General features: G+C 38.1%; 1 protein-coding gene across 1 annotated transcript in view; it reads right to left on the reverse strand.

The window, feature by feature from the left end:
* Positions 1-1,729: 1,729 nt before the first annotated feature.
* Positions 1,730-25,404, reverse strand: part of LOC107566176 (EMILIN-3-like) — a 28,364-nt gene continuing 4,689 nt past the window's right edge. The window contains exons 2-5 of the mRNA XM_016251553.1: positions 18,420-18,542; positions 17,593-17,903; positions 15,355-15,887; positions 1,730-1,966 (exon numbers count right to left, since the gene is read on the reverse strand). Coding sequence (XP_016107039.1) covers positions 1,730-1,966; positions 15,355-15,887; positions 17,593-17,903; positions 18,420-18,542 — 1,204 coding nt within the window. The remainder of the gene's footprint in view (positions 1,967-15,354; positions 15,888-17,592; positions 17,904-18,419; positions 18,543-25,404) is intronic.

Below are 25,404 nucleotides of genomic sequence, written 5' to 3' on the forward strand. Positions count from 1 at the left end.
TACAATGTGAGGCTGATCTTGGGAAGAGAGTCTGTTGCTGTTAAACTCAATGGACGGCTGTTTCGTATGATGACACGAGAGAACGAGTAAGTTGTGAGTGAGCGCCCGCCCAGTGAACATATCCTGCCCTGATAGCTAATGGTGCTGACCTCACAGACATTAGTACTGTGCTGCCGTGGTACTTTTGTCTTGTAACAGATAATTAGACGGGATTGAATCTAATTACACTTTTGCCTCATTGACCATCTTGGCAGCGTAATCTATCTGTGTAGCAGGTAAATTGTGTTTAGCTGGATGTGCGCTCAAGCAGATTTTTCTAATGTTTGATTCTCTCTGTGTTTGACGCTCATGGAGTTTTGCTCCAATGTTTGGGGTCTTTTTTTTACTCATTTAATTAAAGATTAGTACTCTCACACCAAACCTGGTGCAATATGACTGGATTCCAGCACGATGCTGCAGAGTTAAAAACCAACAAAGTGTCCTTTTGCTTGTCAAGTTTGGTTTGGAATAAGAACTTGTTGCTGTATTGCACATCTAAATACACTTTAAAGTCTCAATTAGAGTTATATGTTTAGTGTCAGGAACAGGTTTTATTTTGTTGAATCAAAAGTCTGTTGCACCTGCTGGGTTTATTTAACCTCCATATATATATATGCACTCTAAAAAATGCTGGGTTGTTTCGACCCAACGTTGGGTCAAATACTTTTGGGTTAAAACTTTAATTAAAAAATGTAACCCAACAGCTGGGTTAGTCCATATTTGACCCAATGTTGGGTTGGGTTGGATTTTTTAGAGTGTGTATATATACTGATCTCAAGTCAGAAACTCTTGCCCTATTTTTTTTACGGGCCCCTTCATTGGCAAACTCCAGGCCATTATATAATCCATTCTGCTCCAGTTGAAATGACAGGGAGAGCAGCAATCCACCCCTTGAACAACTGGCTGCCTTAAAACCTGTTAATTTATTCAATATATTAATGTTTTTATTTTTTATAAGCAAAAATATTTAACTATGTTAATGTGTTTTTTTCACTTGTGCAAAATGTTTTTAGGCATACAAAGGCATATAAAGGAACTTCAAAGATGGACTTACTATTAACAAAGAATTTGGAGCCCTTTAGTCAGGCAATGATTTGGTGCCATTGACCTCTCTGTAAATGCCATAAGCTGTATTTTCTATTCGCTCCGAAATTATTATTATTATTTTTTTAAATCATAACAGGCCTTAAATACTGTTTTTAGGATAATTTGTGATGATGAAGATGTTCCTCTATGACATTATCATGTCTTATTAAGATGTTTTGTCGGCCAAACACACAAATTGTCCAAACCTCTGCATCCCGAAATGAATCATTCAACATTATTTGTATAATATCAAGACAACTGAAATGTTTTGAGAAAATAAGATGTTGTCATCCATTATAAGGAGATCAGGTCTCCTTGAAGTGAAGTCATCTGCCACTCGTACAACACATCTTGGCCTTAGTATTTCTGTATGAATGATCTTTCAATAGAGACACTTTCTATGAGGCAAGATCTCTTTTTTTCTATTATCATTGTTGAAATGGCTGAAGTACACCAATAAAAGTAACTTTAGGCAATATCTTTTGTTGTTTGGTATGTTTGAATGCTGCATTAGCTGATAAATCGAGAGATTATTTGTTATTAACTGACATCAGCTATATAAAATCGAATGCAAAATAGATAATCATAAACTGACAATACAATGTCAACGGTCTCTGGAAAGAGGTTTGGAAAGAGTGATAGTTATGTTCCGCGTCTGGGCCGTGGCGTCTTCCACTTGTTGACCTGAGCCACGCTGCAGTGGTGGCTCCACAGTCTTGAACACGATGCACTGGTGAACGATGAACTCCTGAGCACAGAGAAGGTCCTTGGTCTGGAAACACACAAACAGAGGAGCCTTGAAGGTGAAGGTTCTGAAGTCTATACAGAAAATCCTGGCAACCTGGAACACGCAGGAAAAGGATTGCTTGAAGAGACGATTCTGAAGATCCTAGCAGTTTGGAGGATCACTGAAGAAAAGGTTCTGAAGTCTGTACAGAAGATCCAGGCAACCTGGAACACGCAGAAGAAGGATGAGACGATTCTGAAGTAGTTGCAGAAGATGGGGGGTACTAAGCTTGTGGTCGTTGTTGCTGTGGCAGTTTCCCAAACTCCCCAAATTCACTCCTTGCTAGAGGTCGACCGATAGTGGATTTTGCCGATACCGATAGCTAGGTTGGACCACACTGGCCGATACCGATTAATTAACCGATTGTTTTAAAACTGATAAAATAGTGCTTTATTAACAAAACCAGTACTGAACCATACTAGTAGTAGTAGTAAAAATAATAATCATAATAGTAATAGTAAATGTTGAAATTAACACACTCTAACAAGGAACAATACTTACACAGCTTTCATTAATCTTAATGCTACAAATGGACTCTTATTTTAAAGTGTTACCATTTCATTTCAACTGTCATGCTTAAAGATGCACATCTTTAAATATATACACAAAGGCTATAGCATTAACATTATATACATATGGATATTGTATGTATACCCTCAGACTTGAACTGCTTCTATTCTTGAACACTTGATGATTATCTAATCAAAATAAAAGTGCAGCGCTGAGTCTAGGAGAACTCACCGGTATCACACACACTCCGGACGCGTCGGGTTCAACTCGAGCAGCGGTCTAAAACAGTTTATTTAATCACCAAACGGACACAAGTTTACTTCAAGAATGAACAATTTGGCATTGATGAGTTTGAAGTTCGGTGTTTAAAAAACTGAGCAAACGGAAAGAGAAAGCGCGACCTATATTATAGCTCAATAAATGAAGCACACAGACTTTATTAGAGCCACAGAAAGGCAAAAGTTTTGCTGAAAATGCACAAATACACAAGTCATTATGTACATTAACAACGATTCGGGACCAATAAAATGTAATTTAAAGGAAAACTATGTGAATGGCGCTCTGTGGCGTGGCAGGATTTTCTGTCGGCTGCATTTAAATCCGCGTCTGAAGTTTCCCGCTCTGTTCAGCGTGAAGTATCACGTGTCTAAACAAATAGCACGTGCTGTCAATGATTTCAACCACTAGAGGCTGCTCTCGCACTGTGTAATGACAGCAGACCCTTCTCAGCCGCTCCAGCAATGGACACAACCCGGGAAAACTATCGGCTTGGATTTTTGACGATAACCGACAGTTCCAGGAATCAACTATTGGTGCTGATTAATCGGCAAAACCGATACATCGGTCGACCTCTACTCCTTGCAGAACTTCCTTGTTTCTCAGTAGTACAGCAACAGCAGCTTAGCACATCTTGGCTTAGCACATTCCTCTTAGCACACAGTAGAGAAACAACAGCTTAGCACACTTCTTTGTGTTGAAGAGAACCTTTTAATCTTTCCTGAGAAGGAGGTTTTGCAAGTTGGTGCATTTCAGTTCCTGCATTTTGACCGGCTGATGCTGTCGAAGGTGGCCGTGGTATGACCCCCTGATATTAAAGTCCAAGTTTAGAACAATGTCTTTAAGGTTTTTCCTATGCTTAATTCACTTTCCAAACCAATTCCATATTAACCTACACATTGTGCTGAAAATAAGAAGACCAAACCTCAATGGGTAATGCTGATCATTGACCCATGCATTCATATATACAGTATATATAGGTAAGGTTGCATACATTGTTGTATCACACATAGCACTCATTACGTATATACAGTTCTATAAATGGATTTGAAGAAGGTTTAATCAACTTTGAGTCCATTTTGTCTGAACGCATCTGAAGATGTGACCTTCCCTTGTGACTTCAGAAAAAGGCAAATCCAGTTTGGTCAGTCTGAGTGGTCATTCACACTTAAGTCTCAAAAATGAGCGGCTGTGATCAGTGAAAGAGCATGTGGTGATTGGATCAGTCTTTGAAAAATGGAATGCTGAAGTCCTCATTCCTGCCTTCCACAAATGGCAAGCTTGAGGGAGAGCAAAGCAGCTCCTGAATGGGGGATACTATATGTTAATGTTGTCTATCATGTTTTGATTGAAAAATGTGTCCATGCAATATTTCTTTAATAAATGTATTATGTTGCTGTATTTCTGTAATAAATGTGCTATGTTAATAATAATAAAAAAAAGTGTTAGTATGATTAGTCTTATGCTACTCTGAACATAGCCATTTACTGAGCAGTTCTAAGATCTGAATTCAGATGTTTATTTTTTGTGTTATGGTAAAGTGCGAGTCAGATAGTTTGGTCAATTTTTATGTAGCATTCAGAGCATCAACGGTATGAAACGTTGGTTTTATGTAATATGAATTATGTATTCACTAAAAAAGCCATATTTTTTTATTTATACTTTGACATGATGTGGATACATTGACATGGTTTAGGTAAGAGTCCTTTGTGGTTTATATATATATATATATATATATATATATATATATATATAACATTAGGTTTATAACATCTTTTGCAGTCTAACATAGTAAGCACATTTTGTAATTATCTTCTGTCAGCCTTACCCTTATCCATTATCAAACGTACCTGTATGATGTTTGTTAAGTGTAACATTTGATGTTTGTATAACTGTAAGTGTGTTTGAGAGCGTCCTACTTTAAGAACATGCAACCAATGCCACAGGATACTCAATAGAAAAAAGGGGGCAGGTGTTTGAGGTTGGAAAGATGGCTTTTTGATGTCAGCCAAAAAAGGCTCTTTTTTCTTTTCTTTTGAAGCAGTGAGAAGGTAATTACATGTTGTTTCTTCTTCTTCTGAATAGCATAGCATGCACTGAATTGTGACAGTAAAATGTTAAGAAAGTACAGTAAATAGGCCATTTTGATTTCATGCTAATGTTTTAACTTGAAACTGTGCTGAACTTTTCACTCAGGGTGTCATCATCCAGTTCCATCTGCCATTTAATCAGATGCTACACTGAAACAGAGAAATTGGCATCCTTTGAGTCATCCCCTAAAAATGACACTCCCTGTTTTTAACAGCACTCATCACTCATTTGCTTCTTTTCAACAGACAGCTGCAGAGACTCAAAAGAGCTGTACAAATCTTTTTTTCAAAAGGGTGCTTAACTGTTTATAAGCAGATCTCTTAGAAGTGGTGAACGCCTCACTTCTTTCTGGGACTTTTCCAAACTCCCTGAAAACTGCAGTTGTTAAACCCCTTCTGAAAAAGAGCAATCTTGATAACACCATATTGAGCAACTATAGACCAATATCAAAGCAGGTTTGCGAACTACGGGGGAGCTAGGGGGAGCTCGGCTCCCCTTAATAAGACATGGGCTCCCATGAAAACGTGATTTGTGAAATTTTGGGGGGCCTCAAAAAATATTGACAATGTGTTATTTTGACGTGCAATTTCAGTTTTGTGTAATGTGATCACCGTGGATTATTATGTGTAAAATTGCAAAAATATCATTCATTCATGCATGACGGCGATTTAAACCTAATTCACTTCAATAAAGAAAACTATACATGCTATTCTTGTCATGAGCATCAAGGTGTGGGGGTGCTGCGGTGCAAATTCCACCCATGTTTAGTACATGTTAACTAAGATTCGTACAAAAAATATAAACGATGGACTCTGTGGTCGATTCTGTGTTAAGGTAAGGCATGTTATTCGCAATTATGTGTTGTGGCTGGGGTGTTATAGGTCTGCGTGACTCTAGATGTCTTAGGTCTAACTGAACGGAGGAATTATGATATTCTTCTGTAGCCTGACGACGAGTAACTTTAACCATTGTTCATGTGAACTCAAAGACAGCTGGATGCTTTGTTTATAGACTATTTGTGGGTGGCTGTTTGTTGTTTCACCTATCAATTCGTGTCGATAAAGTATAATAGGGTAAATCCTGTATAGTGATATACACTTGTAGCTGTTATGTGTCTTTGTAAGTCATTGTAAGCCCTCTTTTGATGCACTCGCAAGTGCACGAACCCAAGAAGAGGCTGTATCCTACGCTGTGAGAGTAAATTTCTTTTATGACACTTTATAGTTACCACAAACTTGTTAACACTTGACACTTACCACTGAGAAACGTCCTGCTCCAGTCGTGCTTGCGAATCAGGGAAAGGAGGGGTTTAGAGAGACTGATTCTTTGAACCGCTAAAGTCGTTTATGAATAATTTAAAAATGAGGTAAAATTAAATCTATTTTTTGAGAAAACTAACGTGTCTTTTGACCTTGCATGCATGTAAACCTGTTATAGGAGACTCATAAAACAATATTAGCAACCTTAAAAATGGCATAATAGGGGCACTTTAAGCATCTACATGTTCCTCTCATCATTTTCACTGCAGATTCAGCTTTGTGTCTCGCCTTCCTTTCTGCTCTCTGTTTCCTTTTGTGAAGCATCAGGTGGCGAGTGAGGGTCTGAATAAGGAAAAGGAGAATCCGGTAGTCAGACATGGTCATACACAAGACAAACAGACAGTGAGGCAAACAATATACAGAGGCAGTCCAAGATCCAAACAAGTATAACGAAATCCAACAAGTATAGAGTCCAAAAACCAAGAGCGTAATCCAACACAGAATGCTCAGAGTTGCAGTGTGAAACCAACAATACTTCACACTGAGTGAGCAAACAGTCAGGGTGTATATAGGCCATCCTAATTAGGCTGAGAGAACAATCACCTCAGAATTCAGGTGAGGGAGACCTCTGGTGGCGAAGTTGAGAAATAGCAAATGATGTGACAGAACACTCTCCTTTAGGAGTGTCTCCTGACACTTCACAAACTCGCACAACTCCTCACTCACGTTTTCTAAGTGCTGGTTTGAGAGGGTGTTTTTGATGAAAATCAGATATCAGAGAGGGGTCCAAAATGTATGTTCCCTGACCAAGAATGCCTCTTCATTGTCGTGTTTGATGGGTGGGGGTGGTGTATTGTTGGACGACTCCTTGCCTCTCCCCCAAGAGAAAGAAAGAAATATGAAAAGCAGAGATATGATAATAAGTAGGCAATTTGAGCTTGTATGTGACATGACTGATTTGTCTGATAATGGGAAATGGGCTAACATACCTGGGACTGAGTTTGCGGCTAGGGAGTCCAGCTGAAGGTCTTGAGTGGACAGCTAGACTCTTTGACCAGGGTGTAAGATGGGTGCAGGTCTGTGATGGTGATCGGCTTGGGTCTTTTTGAGATGAACAGCATGCAAGAGGTGGGTGTGTGCTGTATTACAGGTTTGTTCAAACAGTCATCAACAGAGAGAACCTCAGAGGACTCACCCGACCAAGGAACCAGAAGAGGCTGAAGAGGCTGTCATCCCAGTGGAAGAGTTGATCAGTGAGTTTTGAGCATATTCAGCCCAAGGTAAGTAACGGCTCCACTCGTGTTGATTATGACAGTAAGAATGTAGAAATTTGCCCACCTCCTGTTTGAGCTGTCCTACCTGTCCATTTGAATGAGGATGGTAGCCTGAGGTAATGTACACCTTGATGTTGAGCAGGTGCTAGAACTCCTTCCATACTCGGGAGATAAATTGGGGTCCTCGATCAGAAACAATTTCCTCCATAATGACAATTTCTCAGCAGTTTCCATAGAGGTAGGCAGTTTCAGGAGGGGAATGAGACAACACGATTTAGAGAATGTGTATGTAGAAAATGATTACCTGGGAAATGTTAACAGTCATCACCAGGAGCTAGTCTGGAGTCCTTAATCTGGAAGCAGACAAGGTAAGTAACGGCTCCACTCGTGTTGATTATGACAGTAAGAATGTAGAAATCTGCCCACCTCCTGTTTGAGCTCTCCTACCTGTCCATTTGAATGAGGATGGTAGCCTGAGGTGATGCATACCTTGATGTTGAGCAGGCGCTAGAACTCCTTCCATACTTGGGAGATATATTGGGGTCCTCGATCAGAAACAATTTCCTCCATAATGACAAGTTCTCAGCAGTTTCCATAGAGCTAGGCAGTTTCAGGAGGGGAATGAGACAACACGATTTAGAGAATGTGTATGTAGAAAATGTTTACCTGGGAAATGTTATCAGTCATCACCAGGAGCTAGTCTGGAGTCCTTAATCTGGAAGCAGACAGAACAGCACCTAAAGCCACGCTCACTATTTATGACTTTAAGCCTGAGGGGGTAGTTTGCCACCAACCATAGATATCCTAAAACTAGGGGATTGAGCGGTGTGTGAATGAGCAGAAAAGAACAACATGGGTGACTTCAACTAGAGTTCTTATGGGATCCAGCCTCTTATGAAGACTCCAGATGACCCAACACCTGAGAAAAGATGACGCCAACCCCTGCGAGGACCTAAGATGACACCAACTTTGAATACATACACAAAACTGCTAATTTTTTCTTACATTGTAATCATTATGATCACAACATGTAATCATTGAAACAGTATGTGAAAAGCACTATACAAATAAATGTGAATTGAAATTAAATTATGGATGAAAGTACAATGGTCAATGATTCCCAAGTTGAGTGAGCATCCATCTAGTGCAATCAAGTTTATCCAGCAGGGCCGTGTGGGGGTTAGATGAAATTAGCAAAAAGGGCACTGGGAGGAGGTTAAGGATTCTCAACTTGGGAATGAGCAGGTATAGAGGGAGAGAATCAGCTATTCCAGGAGTTTTCCATTCTGTCCTAGAGCAACCCCAGCACTGCAGATTTTGTACCTCAGAATTCATGTGAGTGAGACCTCTATTGGTGGAGATAATAAATTACACCTTTCTTTCATCTCTGACAAGCATTTCCTGACTCGTTACTGTTTTCTAAAAAGTCAATTATAATGGAAATCTGAACGTCAAAAGGGTTTATTACTGTTCCTTTCATGATGATGAGTTCTCCTTTGCGGTGTAGTCACAATCACCAGGGTCATGTTGCATCAGCCAAAACTGTTTTATCATTTAAAGAAATATTGTACTTTTAAATAAAGACCATTGTTATGCTCTAAATTTTAAACCAATTAAGCACATTACAATCAAACAGCCCACTTTACCCAAATTCACCCTAAAAAACAAAAACAAAAAAACAGTGGCATCCAAAATGATGTTCTATACACTGTGTGCTAACTGTTTAGTGTATGACTTATAGATGAATAAATGAATGAATTAGTGTGATAGAACACACAGCGTTTAGCCCCTCACCTTCCATTACATAAGGACAGCTTTATTCCTGTATTCCATACACACATGGGACAAGAAATCTGCATGGCCGAGAACGCAATCAACTCAAGAGAGGTAAAAGGGGGGGAAATGCAAGGAAATCTATATTTCAAATGAACAAAATTAAGGAACACCTTTCATTAGGTTTTGTTATTTTTTTATATTTCTTTATTTTTTTGTAGTTTACATTCCATAACTAAATACATAATACAGTATAATATAATAGAAATGGTTGTTGATTATGACAGTAAGAATGTAGAAATCTGCCCACCTCCTGTTTGAGCTGTCCTACCTGTCCATTTGAATGAGTATGGTAGCCTGAGGTGATGCATACCTTGATGTTGAGCAGGCGCTAGAACTCCTTCCATACTTGGGAGATATATTGGGGTCCTCGATCAGAAACAATTTCCTCCATAATGACAAGTTCTCAGCAGTTTCCATAGAGGTAGGCAGTTTCAGGAGGGGAATGAGACAACACGATTTAGAGAATGTGTATGTAGAAAATGATTACCTGGGAAATGTTATCAGTCATCACCAGGAGCTAGTTTGGAGTCCTTAATCTGGAAGCAGACAGAACAGCACCTAAAGCCAAGTTCACAATACAGGATTTTAAGCCTGAGGGGGTAGTTTGCCACCAACCATAGATATCCTAAAACTAGGGGATTGAGCGGTGTGTGAATGAGCAGAAAAGAACAACATGGGTGACTTCAACTAGAGTTCTTATGGGATCCAGCCTCTTATGAAGACTCCAGATGACCCAACACCTGAGAAAAGATGACGCCAACCCCTGCGAGGACCTAAGATGACACCAACTTTGAATACATACACAAAACTGCTAATTTTTTCTTACATTGTAATCATTATGATCACAACATGTAATCATTGAAACAGTATGTGAAAAGCACTATACAAATAAATGTGAATTGAAATTAAATTATGGATGAAAGTACAATGGTCAATGATTCCCAAGTTGAGTGAGCATCCATCTAGTGCAATCAAGTTTATCCAGCAGGGCCGTGTGGGGGTTAGATGAAATTAGCAAAAAGGGCACTGGGAGGAGGTTAAGGATTCTCAACTTGGGAATGAGCAGGTATAGAGGGAGAGAATCAGCTATTCCAGGAGTTTTCCATTCTGTCCTAGAGCAACCCCAGCACTGCAGATTTTGTACCTCAGAATTCATGTGAGTGAGACCTCTATTGGTGGAGATAATAAATTACACCTTTCTTTCATCTCTGACAAGCATTTCCTGACTCGTTACTGTTTTCTAAAAAGTCAATTATAATGGAAATCTGAACGTCAAAAGGGTTTATTACTGTTCCTTTCATGATGATGAGTTCTCCTTTGCGGTGTAGTCACAATCACCAGGGTCATGTTGCATCAGCCAAAACTGTTTTATCATTTAAAGAAATATTGTACTTTTAAATAAAGACCATTGTTATGCTCTAAATTTTAAACCAATTAAGCACATTACAATCAAACAGCCCACTTTACCCAAATTCACCCTAAAAAACAAAAACAAAAAAACAGTGGCATCCAAAATGATGTTCTATACACTGTGTGCTAACTGTTTAGTGTATGACTTATAGATGAATAAATGAATGAATTAGTGTGATAGAACACACAGCGTTTAGCCCCTCACCTTCCATTACATAAGGACAGCTTTATTCCTGTATTCCATACACACATGGGACAAGAAATCTGCATGGCCGAGAACGCAATCAACTCAAGAGAGGTAAAAGGGGGGGAAATGCAAGGAAATCTATATTTCAAATGAACAAAATTAAGGAACACCTTTCATTAGGTTTTGTTATTTTTTTATATTTCTTTATTTTTTTGTAGTTTACATTCCATAACTAAATACATAGTACAGTATAATATAATAGAAATGGTTGGGAATTAGGTTATGATGACTGCTTGTAAATGGATGAATAGAGATTTAAAGATGTATTTTGTCAATCTGCCTCAAAGCAATAAGATATGATGAGATCAGTCATGCAAGTAGCTTCGGATGAGATCAAATCAATGTATGAGAGCTTTTAATATCAGAAGTGTCCTCATATTTGTTCTTTGTCCTCTTATCCCACACATATGCACACTTTCCACAAAACACACACACACAAAAAAATGCATAAAGAAATGCAGACTATTCTCAAAAAAATATTTACACACCAATCTGTCATACACTTGTCCTGTTTGCTCTGCTGCTGTTTTAGAGTGGCCTTGTAATAATAGCGGTTGGTGTTATTGAGCAGCTCAGGAACATCCTATGTCTCTCTCTGGCCAAAACACTACACAAAATGGTCTCGTCAAATATAAAAAGTGTGTTTGTCTACATTAGCATTAGTACATACACAATACACAAAGTAGTGATGAATATTAAACCTGAAGATAAGCATTTGCTACAGAGTTATCAGGAAGTGTAAGTCAATCAGGTGCTTGTTTTTAGATTAGCATACAAAATAATGCTATGACACTAAGAAGATTTAGGTATAAAAAGAAAAAATCTTTGCAATATGGATCAAATACATATGGAATATATCCTTCAGTGATAAATATGCTGTGGTACAGAAATAAATAATATGACAAACATCAAATATTTCTCTGGAATTCTCAGTATTAACCACTTTTTACAACCGGTTTAACCTACAAAACTGTCCTTGTCACAGTTTAGTTCTGCCCTAGGACTTATGTTTTAAAGTTTATTCTGTTCCGTTGTTTCTTTCTTCTTCTCCTGAGTTCATTTCCTGTATTTAGTTCCTGTTTCCTCTGTTACCTTACTCTGGTAAGAGGCTGTGTCCGAAAGCTAAAAAATGCTGCCTCCGCACCAGCATATGGAGGTAGGAAGGCAATATGGATGAATCCTTAATAGCCCACATAATATCCCACAATTCTGTGCATTCCATTTTGCGATAGTTGAGCTAAAAAATAAATAAAGATTGTGTCTGAAAGTTGTAATTGGTTGTTAGTTTGTTGGTGTCACGCTTCGGCTACTGCTACCATGTTGGAACCAGGAATCGAGGAGACGTCGGAGTACTTCAACATAGATCCATCTTTATTCATCCAAATAAACAGACATCAAGGCAAGATGCACACGTAGCAGGGGGAACAGATGTTTAACAGCAGACAAAGAAACTAGGAATTAGACTCACTATAAATACACAGGACGCGAGGGGAAGACGAGGAACACCTGGAACTAATGCAACAATGAACATGGGAAACACCTGGGACAAATAATAAACAATCAGGGAGCAGGAACAGGAAGACCAAATAGGGGCATCGAAACAAACATGTGACAGTTTGCAAATGTTCATATTTTTTACTAAAATGTTCCACTTTTTGATATCATTTCTAGTGAGAAATTAGTACTGTAGTAATTAAATATTCACTTAGCTCTCTCTATTTTGTCATAGATCATTAAACTATATCATGCTGCCTCGAAATCAGTTTTGGGAGGAACATATGTTCCTAGGAGGAACAGTGCACAAATGTTGCCTGCAAAGTCATTGCCTGAAAGGCCAGCAGGAAAACAAGTCTGAGACACAATTCACGATTTTCGGCTGTCCTAGATGAAAGATTGCTATCTTACAATCGTGGCGATTTCTGTGAGCGTGGCTCCTAATCGATGGTCCTATGTTGTACAGTGAAAGAGGTTCAAAGATGGTCAAACAAAGATAGCCTTTGATAATTTTCGGACAGTGTCAGAAATTCAGCATGATCATCGCACAGTGTGTCTCCTGCTACAACCTACGTCTACTGACCAGCCAATGAAAATGCAACATGAAATCATGATCATCACAACAAGGTGCTAAATCTTAAAACTGCTTACCTCAAACTCCTCTTTTTGTCAGCACACATAAAAAGTACAACTGCCAAAGTGTGATTCGTCATGCTCTTTTTGTTTATGACTATCGCATGCTGATGGCGTTTTATTCTTCAATAGTAACGTGCATCGTAGCCTACGAGTCACTAAGTGTCATCATCGTACAGTCTGCATACATGTCGTACCCAAGTTTATTAGATCCATGTCGCACCATGTGATTTGTAATGATCTTATAATCTTATAATGCTCTTATGTAGAGGGCAGTCATGGCCTAATGGTTAGAGAGTTGGACTTGTAACCCAAAGGTTGTGGGTTTGAGTCTCAGTTCCGGCAGGGATTGCCGGTGGGTGGAGTGAATAACTCCCTCCAAATATTGAGGGTGGAAGAGAGCACTCTCTTCCACCCTCAATACCACAACTGAGGTGAGACCCTTAAGCAAGAACCCCAACTGCTCCTCAGATGCTACAGCAATATGGCTGCCCACTGCTCCAAGTGTGTGTTCATGGTGTGTGTGCACTTGGATGGATTAAATGCAGAGCACAAATTCTGAGTATGGGTCACCATACTTGGCCACACATCACTTTACTTATAAGATTGCTGAAATCTCACAGTTTGTAGAAAGCTTAAGCTTCCTCAACTGCAGCCAGTATGTTTTCAGTTTTTCCTCTGGTTACTAATTAGGTTCCTCAATTGTCTCTTGTTTAGTTCCTCATTTACCTGTGTACCTTGTGTTTGTAGCTTGATGTTATGGTGTTTGTCTTAGTTTAGCATGCTGTTAAGCTGCCTTTTGTTTCTCCCCAGCCAACATTTGTGTGTGGGGCCCATGTGGGTTTGACATGGGCTGAAAAAGTGGGCCCAAAATGATGCTTTTTAAAACAAATGGATGTTTACACCATGTCGACGCCAATCGCGAGCAGCGCAGCACGGCGCGACTAAATGCAATAGAACCCATTATAATCAGTGACTCTGTCTACACTGGATGCGATGCATCTGTGTAGGCAGCCTATATGGGATTAATTGTATTTGCCCATGTCTAACCCATTTGTTAAACCCATATGGGCCCCATTTGTGTTGCCCATTTAGAGCCCATGCACTCATTTCCCATTTGTGACCCAACTAGGACCCACATAGGGAGCCCATCTGTTTTTGCCAATGTGGGACCTACTTTGCTGACCCAAGTGGGCCCCAGATAAGATGCCCATTTTGGGACCATGCCCACTTGGTACCCATGTAGACCCAGCATAAACCATGTGGGGCCCACATATACATGTTGGCTGGGTCGATCCTGTGCCTTTGTGGATGTTCTCATTTTATTTGATTGAACTGCTGCTAAAAGGATCCTTATCTCAGCTCTCCTACATCCCTGCTGCACCCTACTGATGTTTCAAATATCACTCTTATCATCTACGTAGCACAGTGGTTCTCGATTCCAGTCCTCACGATCCCGCGCTCTGCACATTTGATATTTTTCTCTTATCACTTCAGACGTTTGTTCTATTTAACTAAGTGCCCTGCAAAGTCAACATCATTGGATGTTCCTCCATGATTCCAGTTCGAAGGGAGTGTAAGGGCATTAAAGTGTGCAAGACGTGAATTTAAATTGTATTTATTTACAGAGGTATATTATGTCACACTTCTCTAGTGAGTTTGGTCTGTGTGTGAAGATGCTGCAGGCCGTGGCGTAGCGCAAATCCATGAATAAATGTTCTGAAGTGAGTTAAACTTCAACAGATTTCCCATGCTGGGGAGTAGGTTGCTACTGTGCAACATGATGCAAAAATGAATGCATGCTTGAATATTGATATGTTTGCTGACCTACGGGAGAGTCCAGTTAATGTTAAATAATATTAATTAACAATTAATATTTGCGAGCTGTCTTCATCACAAAGGTGAGGTAGTTAATGTGCTGAATGTTCACAATATCATGATAATCAAGTTATAACATCAAACCTAAAAGGTGTGTGAGCAAGTGTATCAATCTTAAGATTCTAAATTGTCGTAATTATTAATTTAGTGTTCACTCAGTTTTCCCTGCTTGTGCATATCTACTGTATGCTGCAATGTGACATATTGATGTATTTCAAAAACTGAATTTTGACTGTGCCCTTTTGAATTCATGCCATTTTCAAATAAAATGTCAATGTAAATGCCTTATACAGTATGCTGTTATTTAGAGCTTTATTAGAGATTTAGTTTAATTTAGTTTAATTAGAGATTTTAAATCTTAAATCAAGATCTTGAAGCTTGTATAAATATCAAAATAGGAAAGAAAAGTCAGTCGCAATTTCCGGTTCATGCTGACTTTATTTGTTCTAAAAAACTTTAGAACAAATAAAAAAAAACGCCATCATGCACAAGTGTCCAACTAGTTCCTAGCGCAAAGTTCAGTGATCAACACACCTGACCGATTCCCTCATCACAGTGGCTCTCCAAACCCGTCAGTCTCCTCTCAAAACCATCGAGGACCTCCGCCCTCATGCCGGTCAATCTGGAGTCCAGAAGTTCCTCTAGATGCCGCTGATCTCCAGGGATGAGCCTCCCTGTGGCAGTGTCTATCAGCTTCTTTAGCTGGCCGTCGTGTCCCATCACCATCCCACGGATCTCGTCCAGTATGTCGCTCTTGGCTCTCAGCTCATCTTTGACCTCCATCACCCTTCCCACCAACTCTCCAAAACCAGGGAGGTTCTCTTCACCGTCTAAGCCATGCGGCGTGCCCTCTGGGATCAGCCCGAAGCCCACAGAGGTATCCAGCAGCCGTGGGGAACCACCGAGCAAGATGGTCAGCATCTTCTTAGTGTCCTCCCGAAGAGAGACTCGCAGACGTTCCTCCATGCCAGTCACCAAGCCATTCAAGGTGTCCAGATCTTGAGAGAGTTTACGAAGGTTTTCTTCAATGCGGTCTAAACGTTCACCAGAGACTCCCGCTTTTGGACCTTAGAAGTGAGTAAAAGATAACTTTTACAACTTTACAAACTACATTTAGGAAATTAGAAAGGTGTAGATCAGGGCTTCCCATCTGCAGGGGTTTGTGAAAAGCTAATTATATACATTATACAATTTAAATAAATAAATTAGGCTGCACGATAACAGCAGTAAATGATACACAGTAAATGTGGCAAACTGTGCTGTGAGTTTAACATGCATTTGGGAATGCAACATGCTCTAGGATTTGCACCTTCATATAATTTCCAAGGTTTTTGTTCACAGAAGTTTACAGCATTTGTTGTGAGGAGTTAAAATGTTTAAAGCTTGAGAGTTTGATTATTGAAAGTGACGAATTTATGATATAAATACTATTATTGCAACTTATAGTGTTAAATAATATTATTATAATTATTATCAAATATTTATTTTAAATGTATGTATTTAACTACATTTATATATTTTACATATTTAAATTTATTCTAAATTAAATATATATTCAGATATATTTATTTTACAGTACAGTTGTAATTTACAACTATAATATTTGACCCTGGAGCACAAAAGCAGTGTTGAGTCGCTGGGGGATATTTGTAGCAATAGCCAACAATACATTGTATGGGTCAAAATTATTGATTTCTCTTTTTTGCCAAAAATCATTAGGATATTAAGTAAAGATCATGTTCCATGAAGATATTTTGTAAATTTCCTACTGTACATATATCAAAACTTAATTTTTGATTAGTAATATGCATAGCTAAGAACTTAATTTGGACAACTTCAAAGATGATTTTCTCAATATTTTATTTAATTTTTTGCACCCTCAGATTCCAGATTTTCAAATAGTTGTATCTCGGCTAAATATTATCCTATTCTAACAAACCATAAATCAATGGAAATATTATTTATTCAGCTTTCAGGTGATGTATAAAACTCAATTTCGAAAAATTGACCCTTATGACTGGTTTTGTGCTCCAGGGTTTCTCTCTTAAATTTCATAATTAAAGCAAAATAATAATAACATTACTACTACTACTACTACTACTATTATTATTATTATTATTCAGTTTGATTGTGTTTCTAAAACACCAGTGTGAATGTAATGTAGACTCAGCAACAAATATATTTATTTATATATTTATCATAGGGTATTTCAAGAAAATATTTGAGGTTTGGCTGACAAAAAAAAAAAGTTTGGGAAACCCCTGGAGTAGATTATAAAAAATAATAATAATCACCATCATCATCATTACTTTATCATAATCTGTTTTTTTTTTTTACAACCATACTTAACCCAAATTTGAATATTAATTGCAGTGTTCATAGTCAAATTGCTAATGGTGGCACATTGGGAGTGTGAGCTGTGTAATTTGCACTTACCATAAGTTGTTTTAGGAGTCTCTGGTGGCAGGTATCCACTAGGGATGGGCTTGGTGTCAGGGTGACCTCCAGGAAAGGGGAATGGTTTACCAGGCTCCAGCCTTGATACAGGGATATTGGGATGACCCCTGGGGTAACCCTTAAAAAGTTTGGGAAACCCCTGGAGTAGATTATAAAAAATAATAATAATCACCATCATCATCATTACTTTATCATAATCTGTTTGTTTTTTTTTACAACCATACTTAACCCAAATTTGAATATTAATTGCAGTGTTCATAGTCAAATTGCTAATGGTGGCACATTGGGAGTGTGAGCTGTGTAATTTGCACTTACCATAAGTTGTTTTAGGAGTCTCTGGTGGCAGGTATCCACTAGGGATGGGCTTGTTGTCAGGGTGACCTCCAGGAAAGGGGAATGGTTTACCAGGCTCCAGCCTTGATACAGGGATATTGGGATGACCCCTGGGGTAACCCTTCACCCCGGGCAGAGGGAAAGAGCCTTTGAAGGGTGGCATCATCGCATCCGGGTTGGAGGTCGTCCCATCACCGCAGTTCTCTCCAGAGTAACCTGGGCAGCAACGCCACTCCAGTTCAGTGATGGTTTTATAACCGATTTTGTACTGTGGTTTAAAGAGTGTCCGATACCTGCAGGGAAAAACACACTGAATGTCACAGAACTTCACACTTCGCCATCCATTCGCCCTGTGTACATCAGTTAGAATTAACTCAGTGAGGAGATAAGCTTCAGGAGTTTTATTCACTGATGTTCAGGCATGACAGTAATGATGCAGCCTATTATACAGTTTAAAAACACATGCTTCCGTATTTCAGATGGAGATGGAGTTTGAGTATCTCACACATTTACATACAAATGCCACATAATATATAATATTAATATAATATTAACAGTACTCAAAGTACACAAAAGTTCTTGACTGCTCAAACACCAAATAACACTGCAAATGGTATCAATAACAAAATAGCTTCTAACATATATCATTCGCTGTTTTTTTTAATATTTATATATAAAATAAGTCTGAAATATTTGAGACCATCTCCTGCTATTTTGAAAAATATAAATTCCACATTTGGAACTAAATTTAGTTGTAACCTAAAACCCCTCCATGTTATTCTATTCAAGAATCATAATGCTTGACTTACATGAGCACAGGACATTTCTGTCCCCATATGCACTTGGTAGTGTACTCCGGTTTGACATATGTGGCCACTCCATCTTGCATTACACAGGTGACGTTCTTCTGGACAACGTAGGCACAGAAGTTCCTGTTATAAAGAAAGAGACATGAAAAATCAATCAAAGTCTGAAAAGATACGATCCAATTAGAAGTGTTACGAGTTTCGTGATGGAAACCATCATATATTATTTCACTTTATAAGTGTGAAAGTAAAATTACTTTTTCACCGAGCAAAATAACATCAGCTACCCAAGGGAAAAAGTTAAAGTTTAACATCCTCACAAAAACTATAAAAATGCAGCAAAATGATTCATTCAAGCATCAAATCACCTAAACAATAAGCATTAGAGCAACTCAGCAGTCCAGCATTCCAAGCTGAACCTGCCCTCAGTGTTCACTATGAACACATTCACTCACATCCATTCAAACTTTTACATCTGAAGTGCAACTATAGCAACTGCCTAGAGTCCACCGCAACGAGAAACAACAGAGAGAGAGAGAGAGAGAGAGAGAGATACTGGCTATGTAGCAAAAATAGCATGTGAAACAGTATAGATTAAGCAGCGACAAACAGTTTAAACAATAATATGCCTCATGAACTCATTATGAGCCATGTTTATTTTTGCAGCTTTTGTTTATCTATCTATCTATCTATCTATTTACTATGTTGAGTAAAATTTATTCATTTTTAACAGTTTGATCAAATAATGACTCAAAAACGAGATCAAAACCATGATTGATATTGTGAACGGGTCATTCATCAGACAGTAAATGGAAGGTCAAGTTGTATGATTTGCATTGTTGGACAGTATTTCTATTCAGTGCCTTTTGTTATATAGTGCACATTTAGCAATTATGGTAGGTCAATGGATATCCCGTGCATACTAAAATATGCATACTGTGTGCTGCATACTGCAAAAATAACAGTAATAGACTGACCAGGTCAATAAATTGTCAATATTTTACAATTTTGAGATTTGTATTGCATTTTATATCATTAAAAAATTTATTATATCATGTATAACATAATATGTGTACTATATATCTGATTTTATAGTGGCTTTCCTCTCAGCCACTGAAAATGTTTACTAAAAAAGTATAGTATATACTTGTTTACTAACTCATACCAAGGGACTCAAATTCAGAACCACATCATACAGTAATTACACAGTTCAACAGCTGTTGAGATCTGATTTATGGAAGTCTAATGCTATCTGCTGTGAAACAAACACAGTTTTGTTGAAGTGACACATACATAACACATAAGGAAACCCACATTTGGCCATAAATATGCACTGTAGAGCATGTGTCTAAACACACAGAGTGCCCATAGTAAGAAGAGTACGTGATTGAAGAGCAGCCATGCGTTGCTGTACTGGAGTTGGCATTTACCAAGCGAGCCTGGAGCAAAACTCAAAGTCCTGCTGTTCAACAGTGGTACTGCTTCAGAGATCTGGGCTGACTTTGTTATATAGTGCACATTTAGCAATTATGGTAGGTCAATGGATATCCCTTTGCATACTAAAATATGCATACTGTGTGCTGCATACTGCAAAAATAACAGTAATAGACTGACCAGGTCAATAAATTGTCAATATTTTACAATTTTGAGATTTGTATTGCATTTTATATCATTAAAACATTTATTTTATCATGTATAACATAATATGTGTACTATATATCTGATTTTATAGTGGCTTTCCTCTCAGCTACTGAAAATGTTTACTAAAAAAGTATAGTATATACTTGTTTACAAACTCATACCAAGGGACTCAAATTCAGAACCACATCATACAGTAATTACACAGTTCAACAGCTGTTGAGATCTGATTTATGGAAGTCTAATGCTATCTGCTGTGAAACAAACACAGTTTTGTTGAAGTGACACATACATAACACATAAGGAAACCCACATTTGGCCATAAATATGCACTGTAGAGCCCACATATACATGTGTCTAAACACACAGAGTGCCCATAGTAAGAAGAGTACGTGATTGAAGAGCAGCCATGCGTTGCTGTACTGGAGTTGGCATTTACCAAGCGAGCCTGGAGCAAAACTCAAAGTCCTGCTGTTCAACAGTGGTACTGCTTCAGAGATCTGGGCTGTTACAGAGCTTCAGTCATTCACAGCGTGTAAGAGAGTTCAGGTGTAGTGACCCCTGACATTAATGAATCTAATTACAAGTGTGGTCAGGGAACTAACCTGGGATTTTGGTAGAAATTCACATTGCTATCTTAAAGCAGCCTCGAGATTCTTAAAAATATGTATATTTTTATTGATATTTGCAATTTTGCAATTCAACTGTGGGTCTATAAAACACCATTATTAGCATGCATATTATTAACATGTTGGATGTTTATTAGTACTTATTAACATATTATTAAGCACATATTAATCCCTTATTCAAATGAGGAGTTTATTGAGGCAGAAGTCGTAGTTAATAGTTCATTAAAAGTGTGAATTGGTCCCCAAACTAAAGTGTGACAAATTACTTATTATACAACAAAAGTCTTAAAAAAAAAAGTATGTCTAAAGTTGTGTTTTGTGAATAATATACCATTTCTCACTTACAGTAACAAAAATAAAAGACCCCTGTGACTTGCCTTCTTTAGTAGGTGGCATTAAACAGATCTGTACAAACACTGAAAATGAAGGGAATAAATACATGCATAAATAACTAAATGTAGAAGATCTAGAATTTCTGTCTGCGTGTAATGAAAAACAGACTTTGGCATTCAGCATTTGTTTGTCAGGTGAGCACACACTTGGAAGAAAAGGACAAGCTCTGTAGTCAAGCAAAATGAGTCCAGGTGTCCAAATGTTCCCCATGTATACATAACCCAATTCAACCATATCTACACGGGTTCATTCAATCAACGTGAAATTATGCCCACAGGAAGAACAAGAGAAAACGTTACACATAAAGAGTGTGTTCATGTTAGACGTGTCAAAGTTTCAAGCATTGCTTAAGTTTCTATCAATGACTGCAAAAAACAAATGTTCAACAACCAAAACCCCTTTACAAGAATTGCATGCATTTGCGTTTGTTCAGACGGAACAAAGAACTTGCGATGCTGCTCGAATTACAGTATCATGAGTTGTGAACGGACAAATTAACATATTGTCAGGCATGTAAAGTGATCTAAGAGCCTCCTGTGATGTATTAAACAGCGCCTGTGATCTGTGTGTTGCAAATGAAAGACGAATATTAGCTGTGCAGGCCGGTCTCCCAAACCACAAAGACCACACAGCATGAGGAAAACGTGTGTTCATCTGTCAGAGGAATGGTGTAAAGAGGCATTTGAGACTGTTGGAGACATCTTTCAGCTGCTGTGTCTTCTGTGTGTGCCGGATTCATCTCAGGAGATAAAATGCAGTGAAGAATGGATAATGTGAGGGGGCTCAGTACATACACCTGAGGTACACCACTTGAAAAAAGAGAAGCAAAATTAATCTCAGCCGTCTAATGCATATTGCAAAATAAAGCTGGACAGCACTAGTGAATATGGCAAGCTCCAATCAGATTGCCCGACTGCAACACAGTTTCTGGAAGTCTGAAAGTGGGAGGTTTTTAACAGTCTAATAATTGGATTTGATGAGGTTTGTGGTTTTTAAATTTCAATCAAGTTTCATTTGAGCCATTTAGTAGCTAGTAAATATTTATCTATTTCATATAACCCATTAGTGGTTGGTAATTGTACATGCCAGTCACATTATCTCTTCCTGTCTAAACTGTCTTTATTGTCCAGAATAAGCTGATAAATGAACCAGACTTGGACCAACTGGCTACATGTGACTAGCATAAAAAAACAGCCACACAACTACCAAGCCACACAAATTGTTTTAGACCATCATGTAGCTCAGGATTTGGCTGTGGATTTTCATAATCAAAATATAAATGGCCAGCATTGTTTAAAATGACCCCCAGTCACCCTTGAGTAATGCACAGGCATGTCATAAGCTTTTAATGGCACTTAAAGCTTACAGTTGTGAGATGGAGTTGTGCCAGAATGTCCCCTTGTTCTCCATATAAATATCTCTATCTATTTTTTCATTGTTCTTTCTATCTCATCCACTCTCTCACTCGCACTAATGTAAGCAATCTTTCATCGGTCACTGGGTTCAGTCATTGGTCATGTCTTAAAGAGTCGTTCTTGAAGGGATGGGGCTACTGACAGTATAAACATGGAGATACGATGCATGGAGGCTTTTTAGGATCCATTAACCAAAGAAAGAGGAGCTTTTCTACATGCTATCGAACAATGGGATACATTTAGTTCTCAGATACTGTATCCGTCCTCCAGAATAGTCAGAGTTCAGAGAAGCAATATAAATGGACTTTCACTCATGCTAATTTGACCTGCTCTCATGGACAGCATTCAAAGACACATGCAGAAATAGATGGATCAGTTATTTTCGACCTAATCACTATGGAACGCATCTGTGGCAAGGTGTCAATTACCATGTATAAATGAACAGGAAATATGTTTAAAGTACACTTTAAGCCGGAAATTCCAAAGCAGAACATCTTTGTCTCTGGCACTCTTACTGTAAAGCTGTTTATAACTGTACATTTATCTTTTTTATATAATAATCATTTTGGGATGGGCTGCGTTCCTGGATGGGGAAACTTCTGGTTGTCTGCCAGAGGTGTCATGGTCTGGCCGGTTAGCATGGTCCAATTAGGCCCTGCTGGTACAGTAAATGCTGTAACAATGTCATTCTGCTGCCAATAAGGATCTTCACAAATCACAAATATATTTTTTTTATATCAAAGTAGATGTTTTGCCAGTGACAATTTTTTTCAGAGAATATCAAATTAACTTTCAGATATTTGGATGTCAAAGCTCAGTATAATCACTAGTGAAGGGTTTGAGGCTACGTTCTTGTGGCTCCAACAGCTAATCGGGATTATCATGATGCCACATGGCATGGTTACATGGCATTTATTGGCTGAAACAGAACTGTCAAGTAATCACTACTTTCTACTACTGGACCTAATTCTGATCATAAAGTCTATTGTCTAAGTTTTCACACAGCCCAATGTGCTGACTTTTATTGGGTGATATGGTCTTAATAGAATCAGTATTTAAAATAACACACTCTTTCATCACTAGCAAAGCACTTAGGTGAATTGGATGTTAGTAAATGAATCCCACCAGTCTCATGCTAAGAAGATACGTCATTTTTAAAAGTTGGATAAACTTCAAATGCATTGTATATTCTAAACATTTATTTGTCGGGGTGTCTGCTTGCATGTTAAGCTTCTGTAATAATTACATAACTTTAAACATTTCTCGTTCATTTAAACAGCTTGTATGTGTTATGTGTACACATACACAAAAAAATCTAAATTGTTGTTTGTGTCAACAGATGTGACACAGATGCTGTCCATAGACAATTAGATAAGTCAGAATCACATACTTTCATGAACCATCGCAGTCTGTTAACTGACCTCCTAATACATACTGTGACAAACTGACAACTGGAAAGATGTAATCTGATTTCTGTTAATATTGAAATGTATCAAAACATTTTTAACTGGTGTTACAGATGATTTTTCAGCAACTGAGTTGCTGCCTATGTAAAGTGTTCCAGACAGTCTTATGAGGCTTTATTTCAGTTTGAATGTTGTCTTATAAACTTACTTTGTTTTGAAATGGAACCACAGTCCCTGACTTTTTGCGCAGTGCATTTAATACAGATTTACTGTACTTAATGTGCATTCCTGTGGAGGTAACAAACCTCAGTACTCAAGGGGGCGATATAGTTACCGACAAATGTCTGTGCCGTTAAACCAGATGTTTATTAGGTAAAATAGCTAACCAGCTATAAACATGTCAAGAGGACTTTTTTAAAGGAATATACTAAGAAATGCAGGTGTCTAATTGATGAATTTGGGTGCATATTAGGACCATATTTTAGGTCTAAATGTATGATTATTATTATGATTGAGCATGCATGTTAAAACTTCAAGAGTTTAGATTTAGTCAGTCAAATGACCTCTCTCTTTCACATACTACTTCTGTGAGCTTAGGGCCAGCCAGTGGTAAAACAGTGATGTAAAACAATTACATGTTGCTGTGCCAAATTAAAAACTCAAATTAGTCTTAGTTGTATATCAAAAAGACGCAGCTGCTGTTTGCAGAAATTGATCTTTCAGTTGCACTGAATGATATAAAGAGAAAAATGTGAAACATATGAGAAACATTTAGAACTAAAATTACATGATCAAGATTCAAGATCACTCTGGCAAAGATTTTAGTTAGCTAGACATAATGACTTTGTGTAAATCTGGGATGCTTTCTTCTCATATGTTCTTTCTTAAATGATAAGCTCTTGTGATGTGCTAATCAGGTTTAGTCATACAGACAACTACACGTGACATTTTCCTGGACACGTTTGTTGATGGGATGCTCATTCACGTGTGCAGTATGTGTTATATACAGTAATTAGGGATATGCATCATAGTTTCTAACTCAAATGCATAATGTTGACAAATGTATGTAAACACATAACTCACCTGCAGGAATTAATGTATACCACATACAGTATGTATACAGCATATATAAACAAATCATATAAACAATAAACAAATCAAACATAATATGATTAACTATCTGCCCAGATAATACACACTCTCAGAAAAAACAGTAGTGAGGTGGTACCCTTCCAAAAGGTACTAGTATGTACTTTTAAAGTACTAATACTGTATGTACACTTTAGGGGTAAATTATATAAATTATAGGGCCTTTCGCACTGCAGGAACCTTTTCATAGTACCAGAACTAATTGTGGAACTACCCACTTTTCGGCGTGTTCGCACTGCCGGAACTGGGTGCTTTTTTAGTACCGGACTGCCTTTTTCGAGAACCAAATTAGCTCCTACTCCAGAGCAGGGTCTAACCAGCACAACTGGTACTAATCGTGACGCAAGTAGACATTGAT

The sequence above is a fragment of the Sinocyclocheilus grahami genome, unplaced genomic scaffold (genome assembly GCF_001515645.1).
Source record: "Sinocyclocheilus grahami isolate Dianchi unplaced genomic scaffold, SAMN03320097.WGS_v1.1 scaffold1054.1, whole genome shotgun sequence".
NCBI lineage: Eukaryota > Metazoa > Chordata > Actinopteri > Cypriniformes > Cyprinidae > Sinocyclocheilus > Sinocyclocheilus grahami.